Genomic DNA, 21,243 nt, shown 5'->3' with positions numbered 1-21,243 from the left:
CAGTGGATGGAGCACCAGCCCTGGAGTTAGAAGGACTTGAATTCAATCTGGCCTCGGACACTTACTAGCTGTGTGACTCTGGGCAAGTCACTTAACCTCAATTGCCTCCCAAAAAAGATAAATAAATAAAATCCAAGCAAACAAAAACAGAGTCATTGAAACAAAATGGCAAAACAAAAGTCAATATGACTGGTAATGACCTGGGATGAAGTGGATGACCTTGGCGTCTTTGATGTCTGACCAAGCTCTAAGTGCTCCACAGCACCTGCTTCAGCCAGTTGGTGGCCATTGAAACAAATTGTTCTCATCTGCCATTACACTAGGGAAAGTCTTCACATGCTTGGGGTAAACATCCCCCTAAGTCACCAACAAGTTTAGCCCATCTGCTAAGACAGTTTTACTGAGGTGTGGCCTCTGCACGCAGCACACATTCTTGGAGCCTCAGGTGGGAGTTGAATGAAAGGTGGACACCAAAGGTGGATAAGCAGCCCTGATTCAGCAAGCCCTCGCACCAGAGGTGCTAGCCTCCCTGAATACCCCAAACACCTAATAAAGACTGAAGGAAGGAAGTAGGCAGAACAGGATTATGGGGCAGGACAATGGCGTCAGTTAAGGAAGAGCAAAGAGCAGGTAGCTGTATGGCCTGGGGCAAGTCATTGGACCTCCTTGTACCTCAGTTTCTTGACTTGTAAAATGAGGAGGTTGGACTAGACACCCTTTAAAGGCCCTTACAGCTCTAAATCTATGCTCTTATAATCCCTCAAAGTACCTTGTACAAAATAGGTTTTAATCAAATATTTGCTGAATGAATAAATGACACAAGAAAAGTAAATCATTAAATTGAACCATTAATACCTTACCTTGGAGTAGCCTATTAGATAAATTTTGTTGTTCAGTCATATCTGAATCTTCGTGACCCCATTTGGGGTTTTCTTGGCAAAGATACTGGAGTGGTTTGCCTTTCCTTCTCCAGTTCATTTTACAGTTGAGGAAACTGAGGCTTGCCCATAGTTACACAGATGGTATGGAGGCCGGATTTGAATCAGGTCTTCCTGACTTCAGCCCAGCACTGTGCCACCTAGCTGCTCTATTAGTCAAACCAACCAGTCATAAATCATAGATTCAGACCTTGAAAGAACCTGAGAGCTTGTCTAGTCCAACCCCTTCATTTTACAGATAACCATCTCATTTTGCAGACAAGGAAACTGAGGCCCAAAGAGGTGAAGTGAATTATCCAAAGCTGTACTGCTATTATGAAGTAGATCTGGCATTTGAACCTAGATGTTCTGGCTCCAAATCCAGTCCTCTCTCCATTGTACCACAATGCCTTCTGTAGACATAGTGATATAACCTATCACCACAGTCAGGACTGGGATTGGTTGCCAGGCAAACAGATTCCCTTCATCCTCTTGCTCATTCTCCACGAAATGCCTTTGGTGGAGGCACTTCTTTTCCTCCTCTTCTTTTCCTCTTTATATGCATTTTCAAATGCAGATTTTCAACTGTAACAAGGGACTAGTCAACAAGGGTTCAATCCTGGGAACATACATTTGTGGTAAGCCTGCTTCTGGAATTTTGTGATGACATATAATGTAGGGAGAGGGGAGGCCTGGCTTTCTACTTCAGAGAAAGTATAGGCATTCTCAATGTCCTCTATGTGCACTTCAAGGTGAAGCAAGAAAAAGCTCTTTTGGTGGATTACTCAGCTGGAACTGAAAGTACATACAAAAAGCCCCAATGTAGAAATGTGCTCTCTTTCTCAGTAGTGATGGGGGATATAATTGCTGTAAGTGTTTGGGTGGGGAGAGCATCAGAAGCCTACTGTCCGTCCCCAAGCAGACATGAAAGCATAAATACATGGCATCGTTATTTTTCTGGCCTTGTTTTGTTTCATTCCTTTCTGCTCTTAGGTAAATGAGTGTTGGTGATGGACAAACTAAGCTACTACCTTGTGAGCTTTGACAAGTCAAAGAGCACCATACCAGAGTTTCCCAGCAGCCAAACCTAATAAAGAGTACAGCCCTGAGGAGTGACTTGTGAGGAGTGACCAGCCAAACAGTGGGTATGAGATCTGTCCCACAAACAAGGGAACTATTCTGTTCGTGTGGGGTGCCACATTGAGAAGTGACCTTGGTGATGGGAAAGCTTTGTAATGACCACTTTAAAATTGAGCTCACTCTCCCCAGGCACTGAAATGTTATAGAGGAAAGTATACCCCATGGTATTAGGGGGAAATGCTTTATAACCTCTGTTTTTGCTATATCTTCTCAGGAAATATCCTTTTGCAAAAGGTAATTGAGGTTAATTAGTTAAATGATAGTGAGCCTAATCGCTAAGTTAGTCAGTCAATGATACTGAAGAAATAACTAGTCATTGATATTGGGAAGAACACATCAGAATGTGGACTGGATCCAAGAGCATTTGAAGACACCCCACAACCCCTGTGGGGTACCACCATACAATCCAGAGATATAATTAGCTATACTCTGGGGACTCCATTTACCAGTGCAAGTGAGAATTGAAATAAGGGCCCTCCCCACCCCACAAAGTCTATATGTACACTACATAATTGTAAGAAAATGTCAAGTGTCCGGTGACGGGGGCAGGAAAGAGTCTTATTGGTGCATGGTACTACTCCTACTATATAAATGTTGGAAAAACTCTATTTTCAATGGAAATTATGTCTGAAAAAGTGCTTTGGAAAGTGTAACTATAGAAACATAATGGATTATAATGAGGAGATAGAGAAGTTCTGAAGGAACTAGTGGTAGAGTCAACAGAGCACAAGACCTGGGTGAAGGAAACAAGTTCAAATCTGGTCTCAGATACTACCAGCTATTTGACTCTGGACAAGTCACTGAATCTTTGTTTGTTTCAGTTTCTTCTGGACAATTATAGCCCCTTCCTCCCAGAATTGTTGTGAGGATCAAATGACATAATGTTTATAAAGTGCCTTGCAAACCTTAAAGTGCTAAACAATTGCTACCATAATTAATGAGTAAAGAAAAAAAAGTATTTTCTGTGAAACCTTGGGCTCATAACCCACACCACATCCTGTACAAGGTAGGAAATGTATATGTGTTGTCTGCAGCTGTTTTTGCACAGTTAGGTAAAACCTGATGGCATTGGGGATACCATTATGGATTTGACATCCCAAATGATAGAGTCAGCAGCACCCCAACCCTGAAAAACCACTGGTTGCAGCTGGTGAGAAATTCCAATGCCACAATTGCAAAAACAACTCAAAACACATCACGTACAGATGGCAAGCCAGTCAAGTTATCCTCATGGGCAGCAACTAGCATCGATTGAAAAATATGAATGCTTGTTAAAATTAGTAAATCGTTGGGCCTGAGGTGGTAGCTTCCTAGTAATAAACTGATAATTGTTGATACGCTCATCTGCACACATACCCACAAACAGAGAGAGAGAGAGAGGGAGAGAGAGAGAGAGAGAGAGAGAGAGAGAGAGAGAGAGAGAGAGAGAGAGAGAGAGAGAGAGAACTGCTTAAAAAAAATTTTTTTTAATACTGACTGCCTCATCATTTGGTGTTTTCACTCCTATACCCAAAGCAATACCCTTTCTAACTGACAGGCCATTGGCATAAATATTGCAGTGTTGCTCAGTAATATTTCTGACTTGGAACTAACAAAGACAATTTTTATTTTAAAAAGATAAGTTACATAAGGAACACAAAACTCAAACAGACAAACCAAGCCATAAAAGTTATGGCAGAAAATAAACATTCACATGACTTCTTTTACTTGACTTTCCCTACAAATGAAATGACAACCAGCCACAGATTATAGGCAGGAGGTAAATATTAAAGAGCAATAGGAGCAGCAGCCACATAAAGTCCCTCAGTTTCGGGGGAAGTGCATTAAGAAAAGAGCGTGCACTCCTCTATCTTTTCTAATGATTCTTCTCCAGGCAAAGTGCAGCTCCTAAAGTTCTTTATGGGCTCTTCCTCTATAAAGCTTTAATGAGCCTGAGTCTCTCTTGGAGTGGGCAGGGAGAAAGGAAAAATGTTATAAAAGGTACACAATGACACCAAAAGTAGTGAAAGGGTACTATCAGCCAACATATGTCATAACTGCGGAACAGTGCCAAAGCAGTGTCTCTTTGCCTTGTATGCAAGATTGGCCTCATAGGATATAGTTGTGATCTGAGGTAATTGCAATGACTATTTCTTGATTTTAAATATCTGCCCCACAGTCTTTCATGGCCTCTGGAATTCCTGCTGTTAAGATACACTTTGGTGGTGTGACCTTGGACAATTCACTTAATCTGTCCCTCTCAGTTTCATTATTTATAAAATGGGGGTGATTATAGCCCCATCCTCCCAGGGTTGTTATGAGGGTAAAATGTAAAGTGCTTTGTAAGCCTTAAAATGTGATATAAGATATAAATGCTAGCTGTTATGATTCATCATCATCACCATCATAGGTCCCAGGTACCTGAGTATCTTAACACCTAGCACAATTCTTGACTCATAGTAGATGCTTCATATATGTTTGTTGATTGATTAGTTGAATAATTCAAGAATATGAGATTTCACTGGTGTGACTACTCCCTCTACCTATGCATATCATAAAATCCTTCTATCATATAGTAAAATGTCTTTGCAATTTCCTGCAGTTAAAAATTCAGTGTCAGAGGAGAGGATCAAGGGAGGTATATAGCAGAGATGTTTGGAAGGTCGAAGCAATAGGATTTGGCCACTGAGTGGATATGGGGAAGGGTGAGAAACAGTGAGGAATTTAGGATGATACCTGGTTTTTGAGATTGAGTGACTTGGGAGGATGGTGGTGCCCTCAACAGTAATAGGTAAGTTAGAAGAGTGAAAGGTTTGGGTAAAAACTTTAATGAAGAGCTCAGTTTTGAACATATTAAGTTTAAGATGTCTATGTGATACCCAGTTTGAGATGGCTAGTAGGAAGTTAATGCTTTTGGTATACATTACAGCTCATCCAAAAGCTTTTCCTCATTGTGTTGTAAGACAACGAGAAACAGTCACATAATCCTTGTGAATGTTCTGAAGGATGGGTCAGGGCCCTCTGCTGTGCTTTGCCCTTATTGCTCCTTGAACAATCTTGTGGGTTATTAGGCAGAGCAAACTGAGCCCCCTCTGAAGTGAAAGAGCTGCCTCTCTCCCCCAATTCCATAACACATTCTTCCAGAAGCAGGCTCACCAAACATCTACATGAGACTCCAACACTTCCTCCTAGGCTAAGACTGGATCCTCATTGACCCATTACCTGTCTCATGGGTTCGATATAGAGGCAATCCCTTTAATCATGAACTACTGAAAAAATTCATAGAAATAGTCCAAGTCTTTTGCTTTTCCATGTTGCTGCTTATTCTTTTCGATGCTCTGAAATACTTCATTCCCCAACTCCAGGCATTCTCTCTGGCTGTCCTCCATGCCTGTAATGCTCTCCCTCATCATCTCTGCCTCCTGGCTTTCCTGGCTTCCTTTAAGTCCCATCTAAAATTCCACCCTCTAAAGGAAGCCTTTCCCAATCCCTCTTAATTCTGTAGTCTTCCTTCTGTCGATTATTACTCATTTTTTTCTGTATATAGTTTGTTTGTTCATAATTATTTACATGTTGTCTTCTCTGTTAGATTGTGAGCTCCGGAGCAGAAATTGTCTTTTACTTTTTTTTATCCCTTGTACTTAGCACAGTGTCTGGTATACAATAGGTGCTTAATAAAGGTTTACTGACTAATTGCTTTTCCACCTCTGTAGATCATACAACAACCCAAGAGGTTGGTATTGCTCAGGAATTCCTTTCTCTTTCTAGAAGGCTAGACCTCCCCACCCCCAAAGTCTTGAACTTGGGTTTGCAAATAACCCCATTTTTATAGGACAGCAAAGAGGCATGGTTCTCAGTTGTAGCAGCATAAGCCAATCAATTTATCCTCAATTGATGAGATACAATGGGAAGTGCCAAACAAAATCTCACTGTCATACTCAAATTAATTAGAGAACTACCCTAATCAACCCTCTATATATAATAATAGTTAACACTTATATAGTGACTACTATGGGCCAAGCAAAGTGCTTAGCGCTTTACAAATATTATCTTATTTAATCCTCACAACAACCCTGGGAAGCAGGTGTTATCATTGTCCCCATTTTACAGTTGAAGAAACTACAGATAGATATTAAGTGACTTGCCTAGGGTCACACAGCTAGGAATAATTTGAGGCTGGCTATGAACTCAGGTCTTCCTGACTCCAATCCAGTGCTCTATTGACTGTGCCTCCAGCTGTCTTTTATAGATGAAGATGACATTTGTGGCCCACATGTGGGAAGTTTTAGAATTTTTTTCCCCTTAAGCAATAGGGGTGGTTTTGAACTGAGTCATCCATCCTCTTCTGAATGGGTGGATTTGCTTAGATGGTAAGTAGAAGCTAAAACTTGATTCTGGGGCCATGCAATAAGGCAAAATTAACTGGTTCAAATAGAGGAATGCCAGAAAGGAAAATGATGAGGGAAAGAGCCATAAATCTTACTGGCAACATGGTAAGATGGAAAAGATAGAGTCACAGAGAAGTCAGAGATCCTGGGTTCAAAACCTCCTTCTAATGCTTGTATGACCTTGGGTTTAACCTTCTTCAGTTTCCTCAACTGAAAAATAAAGAAGTTGGACTAGATATACTCTGAGTTCCCTTCCAGCTCTAGAGCAATGATCCTATGATTCTTTCCCTGTCATACTAACCTTCGATTAAGTCTAATTAATAAATAAATTTCCTTAGGTAATCCTGAGTCAGGGAATCAAAGTCAGATTTTATTATTTATTTTCTTTTTTATTTTTTTGGCTAGGCAGTGGAGTTAAGTGACTTGCCCAGGGTCACACAGCTAGTAAGTGTTATGTGTCTGAGGCTGGATTTGAACTCGGGTCCTCCTGAATCCAGGGCTGGTGCTCTATCCACAGAGCCACCAGCCACCTAGCTGCCCCTGAAAATCAGATTTAAAGAGAAGAAAAGAATGAGTAGGTCAGGGAATGAAGAAACAAAGCAGAGTGGGATAATGAAGGAAATCTATACCTTTAAGTAATCTCCTGCAGGGCTTTGATCCATGAGGGATTTCACTTTTAACTGTCAATCAATTAATCAACAAGCATTTATTTACTATATTTACTACTATATGCTACCTTAGGCAGCTAGGTGGCAAAGTGGACAGAGTGCCAGGCCTGAAGTCAGGAAGACCCTCGTTCACATCTGGCCTCAGACACTAGCTGTGTGACCTTGGGCAAGTCACTTAACTTTGCTTCAATTTCCTTATCTATAAAAGGAGTTGGAGAAGGAAATGGCAAACCATTCCAGGATCTTTGCTAAGAACACTCCAAATAGGGTCACAAAGAGTTGATCATGTCTGAAACGACTGAACAACAAATATGTTGCCTCATGAAGGCTCTAGGAATTTCTTCCTTATGCTCCCCTCTGGTTTAATTCAAAGAATACTTGACTTTTCACCTTCTAGATGAGAAGAGATAAAATTTAATTTAAATTTGAAATTTAATTTAAGAAAGACAAAAAGAAAATTAAATCATAGAATCACAGATCTACAGAGGCTATGTAGTCCAATCCTTTGATCCTTTAAAGGAGGATACTGAGGCCCAGAGAAGTGACTTTCCCAGGAAATGGCAGAGCCAGGACTAGAACCCAGGTTCTCTAATGCCAAATCCAGCGCTCTTCCAGTAGCAGCATACTGTTGGCTTCTGTGGGCCCAAGTCTAAGGGGGTTTCACAAGGGATAAAACAACAACAAAACCACCTTATAATGGCGGGCACATACAAATAGCAAGCCAGCCTAAATGACACATTTATTAAGCATCTTCCATGTTAGATATCATCATAAGAACATTGCTATGACATGGAGAAATAAAGAAAACCCATGATCATTCTCACCTTGTTCTCACTAGCTTGTCTGGCTAGTTTCTCCTCTCTGTATAGCAGAGGGTAGAGTCAGTTGCTGAAACTTTAAGCTGCTAAGAGATGAGGTACTTAGGCTGAGCCCCAGGGGAAGTTACCTTCCTTGACTTGGCAGCTGTCCCAGAAGTTACTCATTCTATGCTTTTCTATGCCACCTTCAGCACACCACATTAGCAATTCACTTTGGGTGTGTCATCGCTATGTTAGTTCTCAAATGCCTGCATTACTCCAGGAAGTGGGGTGAATGCACACACACAGAATTATTCTGTTCCTTTAGAGATAGGTCTGGAATTCTTGCCCAACTGTGACCTTCAGAAAACTGGGGAGGGTTAGAGCAGCTATTAGAAAATAATGGAAGCATTATTTGCCTGTTCTGCAGCTCACAAATCCAATGCCAATCTTGAAGTAGTGATAGGTTTAAGTCAATGTTTACACATATGAGAGCATTGACTTAAGTGTCCCTGCTTAAGTTGGATACTACACTTTGGGGGTTCAGTCCTACTTGTTACTGCAACCTGTACTTTTCCCTCTTTCTTTGTATACTTATATAGTATTTATATTTAGATATGATATTAATTCTATTATATTTTATAAAATATTACTATAATATAAATATGTAATTATATTAATATAAATCAAAATACAAATAAACAAATATATATAATATAAACATAAGTATACTATATATTTATTGTATTACATATATTATATTATATTTATAATATATTTTATGTTTTATGTATTTATTTTAGGTGTCATTGGTACCTTTTGTGCTTTTCCCTTTTATTTAGATTTTTAATTTTCAAAAATTTGATTTTTTGGTGACTTTTAAAATTAATTTAAATTTTGGGAATTTTAAAAAGTATTGAATCCTTTTATCATCAAGTAAATGACATCAAGAAAACTGATTAGATGAATAATATTTCTTAAGAACTAGAAGAAAAATTGGGGGCAGGTAGGTGGCGCAGTGGATAGAGCACCAGCCCTGAAGTCAGGAGGACCTGAGTTCAAATGCAGCCTCAGACCAAACACTTGACACTTATTAGCTGTGTGATCCTGGGCAAATCACTTAACCCCAATTGCCTAGGGGGAAAAAAAGAACTAGAAGAAAAATGGATGTCCATTTATTGGGGAATGGATGCATAGATTATAGTATGTTAATATAATGGGATATTATTGTGCCATGAGAAATGACAAATAAGAAAAAAATCAGAGAAATGTGGAAAAACTTTTATGAACTTATGCAAAGCAAGTAGAATAAGAATGATTTACATGATGACCACGATATAAAAGGAATCAGCACTAAAAAGCTTGAGAACTCTGTTCAATCCAATAATAATAGCAGAGGCCTGATGGTGAAGCATGTTTCCAGACTTTGGGGGAAAAGGTGGCGAAGAAGTTTCAGTTTCAGACATGACCAAAATGTTGATTTGTTTTTCTTAATTGTACTTATTTGTTAAAAGGAAAGGTTGGAGTAGGCAGGGATATTCATTAGAAGGTAACAATAATGCAAAAAGAGTATTAATAAAATATTTCAAAAGAAAACAAAACACTTTTCAATTTCTAACCAGTACAAACTGCAACTGATGAAGAGTTGACAAAGAACATATTGATGAGATATAACATGTCATTTTATTGAAAAAGAAAAAAGCTATTTCAATATCATATGGCTTGCTTTCTCAATGTGTGGGGGAGGGGCAGGAGGAAGGGAGAGAATTTGGAGCTCAAAATTTTGAAAAACGAAATATTTTTAAAAAGAAAAAAAATTTATATAGAAAAAACTCATCAACTTGGAAATAAGTGAACTTTTTGATTTGACAGTATATCGCACAATCACAAAACCCCCTCCTATGCCTCTGGAAACTGTGGATCTGTGCCCTCAAAAACGGCCTTGCTAAACCAACTTGGGGCCTTAGTTACCTCATCTCTAAAATCAAGAGGTCAGACTAGATGTCCTGTGAGGGCCTTTCTAGATCTTGATCTATGTTTCTGTAGGATTCTAAGATTCTGTTATCCTTCATGATGCTCAATCTTCCTCCAGCATAAACTGAGCTTCTATACATGACATCAGTTCCTTTATATCCTGACCGTAGCACCACAGAATAATGGATAATATCAAATGAATATGAGATCAAGTAGTAACAGCAATAAAATTTTCTGAGCAGTCATCTAGCTAATGAAGATGTGAATATTCTTAGAGTCTGGAAGCATTCCCTTTACAATTTCATACATCCCAAAGTAGACAATCCTGTGAATGATAATATTCTGCAGGAATATGTATAAGCCTCGGTACAGGCCTTTAATCCCATTCGGTTTGGAAATCTAGCCCAGACAGTCATAGACCAGTGAGTCTTCCTTCAGCTCCTACTTTACCCACATCAGCTGTGTAATGGGTACAAAGTCAAGAAGATTACAAAAAACAGTGTTATTTGTGTTACCAATTGTACTGCCCGATACCAGGTTCCTAGCAAAGTCATACCAGAATTGGATTCTCTTGTCCATATTGTCTTTTTTTTTCTTAAAGGCATTCATACAGTGCTTTAAAATTTGCAAAGCACTTTACAAATGTTATTTTACACTAAAACAACATTGGGAAGTAGCTGCTATTATTATCCCCATTTTATGGATGGGGAAACTTAGGTAAACAGGTTAAGCACTTGCTCAGAGTCACAAAGCTAGTAGGTGTCTGAGGTGGGATTTGAACACAGGTCTTCCAGACTCTATTCTAGTGCTCTATCTACTTTTCCACCTAGCTACTCAAGATCTAACTATATTTGTCTTTGAAGACGAAGTTAAGGGCCTGACTAATATGATGATATTAGTGAATTTTACCAGGCAAAAGGAAAACACTTCTTGTCCCTTGGGATTATACACTACCCTGTCTATGATGCTCTCCTACTCTTTATCTATGGTGATATACTCACTGACAAAGCAGTAGTTTACCCATTCAATGGGACTGTACCAGATTTTTGGAGATGGCTCTCTATAGGCCAAGACGATTCTTCAGAGACTGGATGAGTAAACTGCTAGGAAATATATTTCAGATAACATTGTTTCTTCCCCATCTTGACAGAGATAAAACTATCAAGAGCATTGAGTTGGGAGCAGAAGTATGGCAGTATGATCAGAGTTCACACTAGGGACTTTTGGATTCAGAGACAGAAACACTGGTTAAGCTGGTGATTTGAAGGGAGTTCAACAAGCAAAGGAGCCGAAAGGGAACAGAAGGTTTTGTGGGATTAGAGACTGGGCAGTGAGTAAGCTGACCCCATCAGATGCCGCCTCCTCTGGACAGCCCCACATAATAGGTGTGGTAAGAATGGATTAGTGAGTGACTGAATTATTTCACTCCAGCAGTTTAAGAAAGATGCTCTCCTCTCTTCCTCTGCCTGGGACAGCAAAATTTTACTCCAAAACTTCTTTGTTCCATATAGTTATCATTATAATTACTATTTAAATAGTTTGAATTTTGCCAACTAGAAAAATCCAATTTGTCCTAACTATTCTTGGTTGTATAATTCACTACTAATAATGGGGAATCAGTGAATAGGTTGTGGTATACAGACTTTTTTTTTTTAAGGCAATTGGGGTTAAGTGACTTGCCCAGGGTCACACAGCTAGTAAGTGTCAGGTTTGGTCTGAAGCCGGATTTGAACTCAGGTCCTCCTGACTTCAGGGCCAGTGCTCTATCCACTGTGCCGCCTAGCTGCCCCCAGACATTTTTTTTTTAAGGTCAGAGTATTTAACACTGTCCCAAAGTTCTAGATTTATTTCCTTGGTTTGAGGCTGGAGCCAAATAAGGGAACACGAGTTCTGATTTATTAACATTGGATCAATTTCCCTAGGCAGAACTAGGGTTTTTGTCCGCCCTTAGGCTAATGCAAGTGGCTTGCCATTGCTGGCTAACAAGCTTGTCAGTTCATGTTCTTCCTCATTTTTCCACACCCACCCACATGTGTGTACAAAGAAAGCAGGAAAAGAGTCAAGGATGGTGACTAGGGAGTAAGAAATTCCCAGTGGGTGGAGAAAAGTCATGTCTGGTCCCTTCTAATAAAGTCCACATTCCTAGAGTGAGAGCCAAAGGAGAGAGTATCTCTTTTTTTTGTTTGTTTCTGTCTTCCTCCTCCAAAACTCAGACAGCAAAATGATTTCAGAACGCTACTGATCTATTGTGGATGGTAACAACTTGCCTCCCAACTCCCCCCACCATACCCCATCCCATACATGTACTCAGGCAAATGCCAACCAAAGTTATTCTTAGTAAACGAGAAGTGTTTCTCATAGTGAAAGTGAGAAGTAAGATGAGGAGGCATGAGCAGGAATAGAAAGTAGCAAGTACCTGGCAAATTGACTCTGGCATGGTTTTTCTTTGTTTTTGGTTTCTATCTCCTTGTCCCAACAACATAAACCCTCCCTTGAAATAAAGAAAAACTGTTAAACAAAGACTATCAACAAATCATCTGTATCTGATAGAATATGCAACATACCACACCTGTAGTCCTACATCTCTCTGCCAAGAGGGAGGACATGTGTTTCATCCCCGGTTTTCTGAAACCCAGATTGGTCCTTATAAATCTGGCTACCTTTTAATCTGGCTGTGTACTTTAATACTACTTAAGAAGAATACACACACACATACACACACACACACATATATATACAATAAAATACACCAAGACACCCTAAAATGGGGGAGGGGGAGAATTTGGGAACATGCTATTATAACCAATTATAAACCAAATATAACCAATTACAAAATTTTCTTTTACATTACTTTTCATAACTCTTTTGAAAGCAGAACCAGGAAAATACTCTACACAATGACTACATCAATGTAAATGGAAAGAGCAATAAAAGAAATCTGAACACTAAATAATTATAATAACCGAGTTTGGCAACTGAGAGGAGATGAAAAAATCTATTTTCTACACCTTTTTGTTGAATAGAAGGGGAATAGTAGTTGTCAAATGTTACATATACAGATATGTCAGGAGTGTTTGATTTTGCTGACCAGTTTTCATAATCTCTGTAATGAGGGAAGAGTTTATGTGGAAATGAAAAGATATATACCAAATGATGTCATAGTAGAGACTTTTATAAGTCACCTCATCTAATCATCTCATTTTATTGATTAGGAAACTAAGAATCAGTGAGGTTAAATGACTTACCCAAAGTCACATCTTTAATAAGTGATGGAGGCAGAATTCAAACTCCCATAATCTGACTCTATATTTAGTGTTCTTTTATGCAACTATTGCCAGTGATAGGAATTTACAAAACCTATATGAGTTTCAGTGAAACGATTAAAAGTGATTAACTTGACAAAATTTAGAGTCACATTTATCTCCACTTATGAGCTACCTGAAGAGTGGAAGTTGTAAGTCTGAATCTCATGTAAAATTCACTGCCTCTGCATATCTGAGTACAAGATTATGTGTGACTACACCCCCTCCCACAACTTCGCACAGGCCTTGGGATTTTCCTGTTATGACTTATTCGATCTGCATTTTAGCTAGCACATAAAAATGTGTGGAAAGAATACTCCAAGCATATCAATCTTGATTTATGATCAGTTCTCCCCTTGTATTATGTTGCTAACCAAGTCCGTTCTTTTTGTATTTTAAGGTGAGCATTGTTTTCAACCTGTTATAAATTTCAGACCCATTATAAATCATTCATCCATGACTTTTAAAGGTGTCATTGAAAAATTACGGGTTGGATTCATTTACAAAGTCATTAACTAACTTGGGAGAGTTAAAAATACATCAGGTCCAACCAGCTTCTAAGCATTGGGAGACAGTGTGGTACAGCAGAACTAGACTAGTTTGACAATCAGAGGACCTGATTTCAAATCACAGCTCTATTACTCATTAGCTATATTACTACATAATACTACTGCTCCTTACTGTTTCTATCACCTTGGCCAAATCATTTTGGGTAGCTGGGTGGTATAGTGGATAGGTCAGGAAGACCAGAGTTCAAATTCTGCCTTACTAGAAACTTACTAGCTTTGTGACCCTAGACAAGTCATTTAACTTCTCTTGGCTTCAGTTTCGTCTTAAAATTTTTTGTTTTCCAGGATGAGAAGGCTACTGGGATATGATGGCAGAGGCATCTTCTAGGGTCAGAAGGCTGCCAGAAAATGGTAGAGAATAAAAATCCAGAGAGTCAGGAGTAGAGCCCACAGAGGAATGAAGGAGTATTAGCAGAGCTTGCTTGGACTCCTTAAAATAAATGATTCAGGAGGAACTGACTAATCAGGGAAAAGGCCACAGGAGTGGAGGGATCTTACAGGGTCAGAAGGCTACTGTGGCCCCTTTCTCTGATCAGTCAGTTCTTCCCAGAGCCTCCATTTTAAGGGAAGATCCAGTTCAGTCATGTTCACTCCCTCATTTCCCTTCAGGATACACTCTTGATTCTCCAGGCTTGTTTCTTCACCATGCCCCTGCATAGGTACCACCTTCCCTGTCACTCTGTTTTTAGTTTCCTTTTTTATGTTGTCTCCCCCCATCAGAATGTAAGTATTTTCAGGTCAGGAGCTGTGTTTCTTTTCTTTTTTCTTTTTTTTTAGGCAGTTGGGGTTAAGTGACTTGCCCAGGGTCACACAGCTAGTGTCAAGTGTTTCGCCTGAGGCAGGATTTGAACTCAGGTCCTCCTGAGTTCAGGGCCGGTACTTTTTTCACTGCAACACCTAGCTGCCCCAGGAGCTGTCCTTCTTTTTGCTTATATTCTCAGTACTTAGTACAAAGCCTGACATATAGTAAACACTAAGATCATTTCAAGTACCATAGCATTTACTTTATTGCAAAGGGAGGTAGAGTGATGTAGTAGAAAGAGTGCAGAATTTAAAGCCAGAAACCCAGGGTCAAATCCTTTCTGTTATTTATTCATTCCCTCCATGACCTAGGTAAGTCACTTACCCTTTTTGGGCCCCAGCTTCGTCATTTGTAAAATCAAAGTGTTAGACTAGATGACTACTGGAGTCCCTTCCAGTTTTAAGTCAGCTATCCAATCTAATAGAAATCTAGAATAAAAAGCGTATAATAATAAAGCATATTCTATAAAATAGCTCATATACAATAATAGCAATATTGTTTGAAGAATGTGAATGACCAAGTTATTCTTGCAAATATATTGCAAATATTCAAATCAACTACAAAGGACCTATGATGGAAGATGCTATCCACCTTCAGAGAAAGAACTGATAAATAGAAGTATGCAGAGTATGGTTTTGCATATATTTATAAATCTGTGTCAAATGCTGGACTTCTCTAGTGTGAGGTGGGAAAGGAGGGTGGGAGACGGTTCAGAACCTAAAATATAAAAAAAAATTTAAATTTTTAAAAAATTAAACAAAACAAAGAATTCATAAAAATCTGTACAAGTCAAAAAGAGAAACAAAAACTGAATTTCCTATATTTTCTTGCTGTATTAACAACACAAAATGTACCCTTCATTCAAGTCAGTCAGGTCTCCTCAATGTTCCACAAATACGTCCTGTTCATTCCCATTGTCCTTCAGGTTGCCTGCAATTTTGTTTCTTTGATGATTAGAATGTTTCATAATTTTCGGCTTTCTATCATCACCAGGAGAATATTGGTGTTTAAAAGTTGAGCTTTTCTGTCAGGGAGCATCTAAGGATAGTTGGAAAAGCCATTCAATTTCCCAAAGTCAATTCAGCCCACTCTTCCTCCTTTCCAATTCTGGGCCCTGCTCATTGTCAATTGTCAATACCTGTATAAAACATGCACAATGATGGACTATTCATTTGCATGTCATGATCTGAACAGCTGGCATTTTCTATCAACTTACTTTTTCCTATCCCTTTTGAGTGACCAAACATCTCGTTAAGGAGACCTTGAAGTATGCTTGGACTTGATGCAAAAATAGTATACCAGAATCCTCAAACATGACTACCTGAGAGGCCTGATTTTCTATAGGAAACCCCTTTTCCATTTGAAATTTTTGTAGGACAGTGTGCTCTATGACAGTAACAAAAACCTTTGGCAAGCACATCTTCCTGATTGATTGCCTTAGTTAAAATTTATAATCGGTGGGTGACTGAATAAGTTTGTTTTTATTACTGTGTCTGTCAAAGAATCTTGTGTGATCTTAATATATACATAAGAGACATCTTGATGGAAAAGAGCCTTAAAGTAGACAGGGAACTAGCACAGGCTACCATGGTTTTGCCCTAGGTACCAATATCCAGCACTTTCCCCACTTTGTCCTTGATGAGCTTTGGCCTTGAAATTCATTCTGTTCTGGCCTCAATTTTTGTTTACGTAGAACCTCTCTCCTGAGCTACCCTTGCATCTTAAAAGTACTTTCCAGTTACCTATATACAATAACCCATGTATGGTACAATGGAAAAGATTCTGGATTTGGATTGAGAAGACCTGGGTTTGAATCCTGGCTCTCATTACTTGTGTGAATTTTAGCAAATCTTTTTTACTTGTCTGTGACTTTATTACCGTATCAGTAAGTTGAAAAGGTTTGACTAGATGAAGTCTGAGTTCTATTTAGGCTATGATCCATGTATGATATGGCTTGCAATTCATATCACTCTTGGCCAAATAGAATTTTTGACTACTTACATCGCCCTTCCCTTAACATGCTGAGAATAGTGAAGCTTTTTAGTTCAGACTTGTGATTTCATCAGTGTTCAGGATTCCCAGTGTGGAATCTCTCTACACTGATGCAAATGTACATCTCCTTTGTAAATTATGGTTTTAGAGTTTCCTGGGGACAGTGCCAGGTTAAATGATTTACCCAGGGTTACCAAGCTAGTATGTATCAGACACAGGACTTGAACCTAGTCTTCCTGATTCAAAGACCAGCCCTCTTCACAACAAAAAGCTGCATCTCAAAAGAACAAGAACAACAAAACCTTACATTTTATTTAATCAATGCCAACACTACCAACTTAGACTACTTCAAATATTGGTTTGAGATATCTTTTTTTTTTGATCAAACATTATATATTTAAAATAATGTAATGGTTCTGTAAAAAATAGTCTTAGGGTGACTAAAACCACAAAGACATCAATATTGTATGAGAACCTAAGGACAAAAAAACAAAAAGACTCGGGTTTTTTGTTTTGTTTTTAGCTGTGTTGGTGGCAAAATGCAGAACAAGGAAAGAGCTACTACTTGGAGAAGATAAGACTATGACAAATAATGATAAAGAAGATAGAACTATGTAATTCTTATATTGCTTCTATTTTCCTACTAAGCAAAATTACCTTTGGATTAGGAAGGATAAAACAAAAATGATTAATGGGGAATTGATATTCAAGATAAATTGTTGTTCATCCTTTTCCAAAAGGACCATGATCATGATCCTCCAAGAAGATCATAAATGGTAATTACTTCATTGGGCATGAATTGGATTTCAGTGATGCAGAGCTGCACAGAGTTGTCGGCCTCACTCTATCCTCCAGAGTCATCACAGTCCAGTGGCAAGAGAAAAGTCAAGACAGCTGGCAGTGGCCCAGGATGCGGTGGGTAAGCTTGTTCTTTCTAAATTAAGGTTTCCCCCGTCTTAGTTTGTTTGAGGCAACGCCTGTTTAATGACTGAGGACTAGACAAAAGATGAGTTAAGTTGAAGCCAAGATAAGTAAAGAAATAGTAAGAATACACTCTAGCTTCCTTTAATGAGTCAGAGACAGCGTAATATATTGGGAAGAATGCTAAATTTGGTGTCCAAGAAACTGGATTCAGACTCTAATTTTGCCAGCTTTGTCACCCTTGTGTTCTTTGCTAAGTCACTTAACCCCTCTGGGCATCGGTTTTCTGATATGTAATATAAGGGGAAATGTACTACATGATCATTAAATTCCCATCCCAAACTGATCTTATGATCTTAAATAACCTGGCCTTGATGAATCACATCTTAGGATGCTGGCAGAAGTTGATGTGAGTGCCACCATTAGAGACCTTGAAAAGTTGTAGAGAATGGAATCGTTATCACAAGACAGCAGACAGGAAAGCATTGTCCTGATCCTCAGAAAAGGGGAAGAAGGTGACTATTTCAAGTAAGCTTGACTGGAAAAAATTACTACAATGGATTATTTATGGGATCCTTTTTTAATACCTATGTAGGTAAAGGTAATTGTTCTGTCACCATGAATCATTAAGAACAGATTGTACCAAATTGAACTACATTTCTTTTTTTTAGAGTTAGTAAACTAAGGAGTCAAAGGAACACCCATACACATATCTAGATTTCAGCTAGGCATCTACTAAGAGACTATATCCCAAGTGTACATAGTGGAAATCTTTGCTTGGCACTTTATTTGTTATGCTCTTTAACTACATGTCATTTGAATTGAACAAATGTGTCCTCTGACTGACTTGTGAAAGTAAATATGTTGAGGAAGTAGAGTGAGGAGGGCTAGCTAATGAGCTATGGCTCTGAATGAATGACCCACACAGTGCCTTGAATCTAGGGTGGTTCAACAAACCAACATAGAACATTTTTGGAACTAGATAATAGTAGAGTTAGAGAAGTTAGCAACATATTAATCTAAAGGACTTCAGAGAATATGAAATTAATGAACTACTATTCATTATCTGCCCAAAAGTGGAATGGACTGTGATGAGTGGCTGGTGGGTTCCTCTTCCTCAGAGTTTTCCAGGGCATTATTGAATAGAAGTATTTGCCTCTTTCTTAGTCGAGGGAATAGTGAGGCAACATAGTACAACCCCCTATCCAGATTGATGATGAACCCCAAAGTGGAGAGCCTTTGATTGAGCAGGCCCTAAGTCACTCAGGCAGACTCATGGTTTCCATTCTAGAATCAGCAAAGATGTTATTTGTCCCATCTCACATGTCAGCCATGTGAGAGCCCAATCACTTCCATTGCTACATGGAAGTGATAGGCGCATCCTACAGCATTGTAGAGTCATGAAGAATGGCCAAAGGTATGAGAGATCTCTCCACTATCAAGTCTATCTGAGAGCTCCAAACATCTGAAAATGGCAGAGAAAGAAACTACCTCTAGGGGTTTCAGTCATAGGAGTCTTTATATGTGGACTAGGATTTTACTAGGAATTTACCTACATCTTTGGCACCATTGATTATCCATTCAAAGCTTTCGTTTTGTTTACTTCCTTCTTTCAATAAAACTTTTTTCCTGTGATATTGTGAACTATTTGCTAGTCTTGATTTGGTTTCCATATACTGGGTAATAGGCAGAGCTATTACAACAGCAAGGCTATTGGGTCTTTTATCAGGTGCTAGCATCTGTGTTACTGCTGGTCCTCTATGGGCCACAGGAGTAGAAGGGAAGATGGCCCTGGGAAAAGATAGGGCTGTATAATCACTAGCTGGCATAGGAAAATAGCCTGCTGGTTAATGCCTCGACCATAAGTCTCTCCCCATTCAGTCCATCCTCCACTCAGCTGTCAAATTGGTCTTCTGAAATTTCCAGGTCTGTTCAGTAAGACTCCAATGACTTCCTATTATCTTCATGATCAAATATAAATTCCTCTGTTTGGCTTTTTAAAAACTTCATAATTGAGCTTCTTCATACCTTTCCAATCTTCTTACACTTTACTCACCTCCACAAACTCTTTTATCTAGTGACACTGTCCTCCTTGCTGTTCCTAGAAAAAGACATCCTGTCTTCCCACTCCAGGAAATTTGACTGGATATCCCCATGCCTGGAATGCTCTCCCTCCTGGTGTCAGCCTCTTGGCTTCCCTAGCCTCCTTCAAGTCTCAGCTAAAATTACATCTATAAGAAGCCTTTCCTAGTCCTCCTTGATCTTAGTGTCTTCCCTCTGAGAGTATTCCCAATTTTTCTTGTCTGTATCTTGCTTATACATAGTTATTTGCATGTTGTCTTCCTTTTTATTTTTTTCATTTTTTTTTTTTAGGCAATTGGGGTTAAGTGACTTGCCCAGGGTCACACAGCTAGTAAGTGTCAAGTGTTTGGTCTGAGGCCGGATTTGAACCTGCCCCCTGTCTTCCTTTTCAGACCGTAAACTCCTTGAGAACAGGTACTGGGTTTTTTTTGCCTTTGCATCCTTAGCATATAGCACGATGCCTAGCACATAGTAGGCATTTAATAAATGCTTGTTAGGGGCAGCTAGGTGGTGCAGTGGATAGAGCACTGGCCCTAAAGTCAGGAGGACCTGAGTTCAAACTCGGCCTCAGGCCAAACACTTGATACTTACTAGCTGTGTGACCCTGGGCAAGTCACTTAACCCCAATTGCCTAAAAAAATTAAGTAAATGCTTGTTGACTAACATTCTAGTTTCTTTCAGGCTGCTTTCCAATTCTCCTAGCAGATTTTTTTTTTGCCTTTTTTTCTCTAGGTGAGGCAGTTGGGGTTAAGTGACTTGCCCAGGGTCACATAGCTAGTACATGTCAAGTGTCTGAGGTCAAATTTGAACTCAGGTCCTCCTGACTCCAAGGCCAGAGCTCTATCTATTGTGCCACCTAACTTCCCCCTCCTAGCAGATTTTGATTAGTGAGGGAGTCCTTATTCTAGTACTCAGAATCTTGGGATTTGTTGAACACTATGCAACTATGTTCCTTTCTTTCCGTATATTGGATTCCTAATCTATTCCAGTGATCAATTTTTCTATTTTTTAACCAGTACTGAATAGTTTTGATGATTATTGCTCTGTAGGAACATTTGAGATCTGGTACAGCTAGGCCTTTTTGCTTCCCACCTTTTTCCATTATTTCTCTTTAAATTCTCCACCAACTTATATTCTCTTGGGGAGATAACATATACATATATAAGTATATACAAAAAATATACAAAGTGAATGCAAGTTAGTTTGGGGAGAAACAGCACTAGAAGCTTGTAGGTATCAAGAAAGGCTTCATGTAGAAAATGGTGACACATCTGAGTTTTTCAAGGAAACCAGGTCTTCCAACAGGCAGAGGTGAGAAGGTAGTGTGCTCTAAAGACAGGGAACAGCCAGTGCAAAGACATGGAAAAGAGAAATGGAATATTATATGTGAAAAAAACAAATAAGCCAGTATGGCCAGACCATTGAGTATGAAAAGGGCGATAATATTTTTAAAAAAATGGAAAGGTAAGAAGAGGCCAGGTTATGAACACCTGTAAATGTCAAACAGAGGAGTTTATGGTTGATCTGAGAGGTAATAAGAAGCCATTAGAATTTGTTGAGTAGAAGGAAGGCATGATCCAACCTGCTCTTTAAGAAAATGACTGGCAGCTGTGTGAAGGATGAATCATAGTAGGGAGAGACTTGAATCAAAGAGAGCAAACAGGAGGCTGTTGCAGTGACCTAGAGGAGAGGTGATGAAGGCATGAGTGGTG

General features: G+C 39.1%; 1 protein-coding gene across 20 annotated transcripts in view; it reads left to right on the top strand.

Annotated features, from left to right (window-relative positions):
- The window catches only part of LOC110223780 (uncharacterized), a 132,218-nt gene that overhangs the window by 64,124 nt on the left and 46,851 nt on the right, over window positions 1–21,243 (top strand). For 9 of the 20 annotated variants that reach the window (XR_013483011.1, XR_013483007.1, XR_013483006.1 and 6 more), the window contains 2 exons: window positions 1,911–2,062; window positions 17,269–17,443. Coding sequence is in view for 9 of the 20 variants with exons in the window: in XM_078146826.1 (XP_078002952.1) it covers window positions 17,302–17,443 (142 nt within the window). In the remaining 11 variants the exon portion in view is untranslated. Of the gene's footprint in view, window positions 1–1,910; window positions 2,063–17,268; window positions 17,448–19,822; window positions 19,946–21,243 lie in introns of all 20 variants that reach the window. The other 11 variants (XR_013483008.1, XR_013483004.1, XR_013483010.1 and 8 more) reach the window with 3 other exon arrangements.

This window comes from Phascolarctos cinereus, unplaced genomic scaffold (genome assembly GCF_003287225.1).
Source record: "Phascolarctos cinereus isolate Bilbo 61053 unplaced genomic scaffold, phaCin_HiC Scaffold_726;HRSCAF=1367, whole genome shotgun sequence".
NCBI classification, from domain to species: domain Eukaryota; kingdom Metazoa; phylum Chordata; class Mammalia; order Diprotodontia; family Phascolarctidae; genus Phascolarctos; species Phascolarctos cinereus.
The sequence above is the reverse complement of the archived record's forward strand: the minus strand, read 5'-3'. Positions and strand labels throughout refer to the sequence as shown.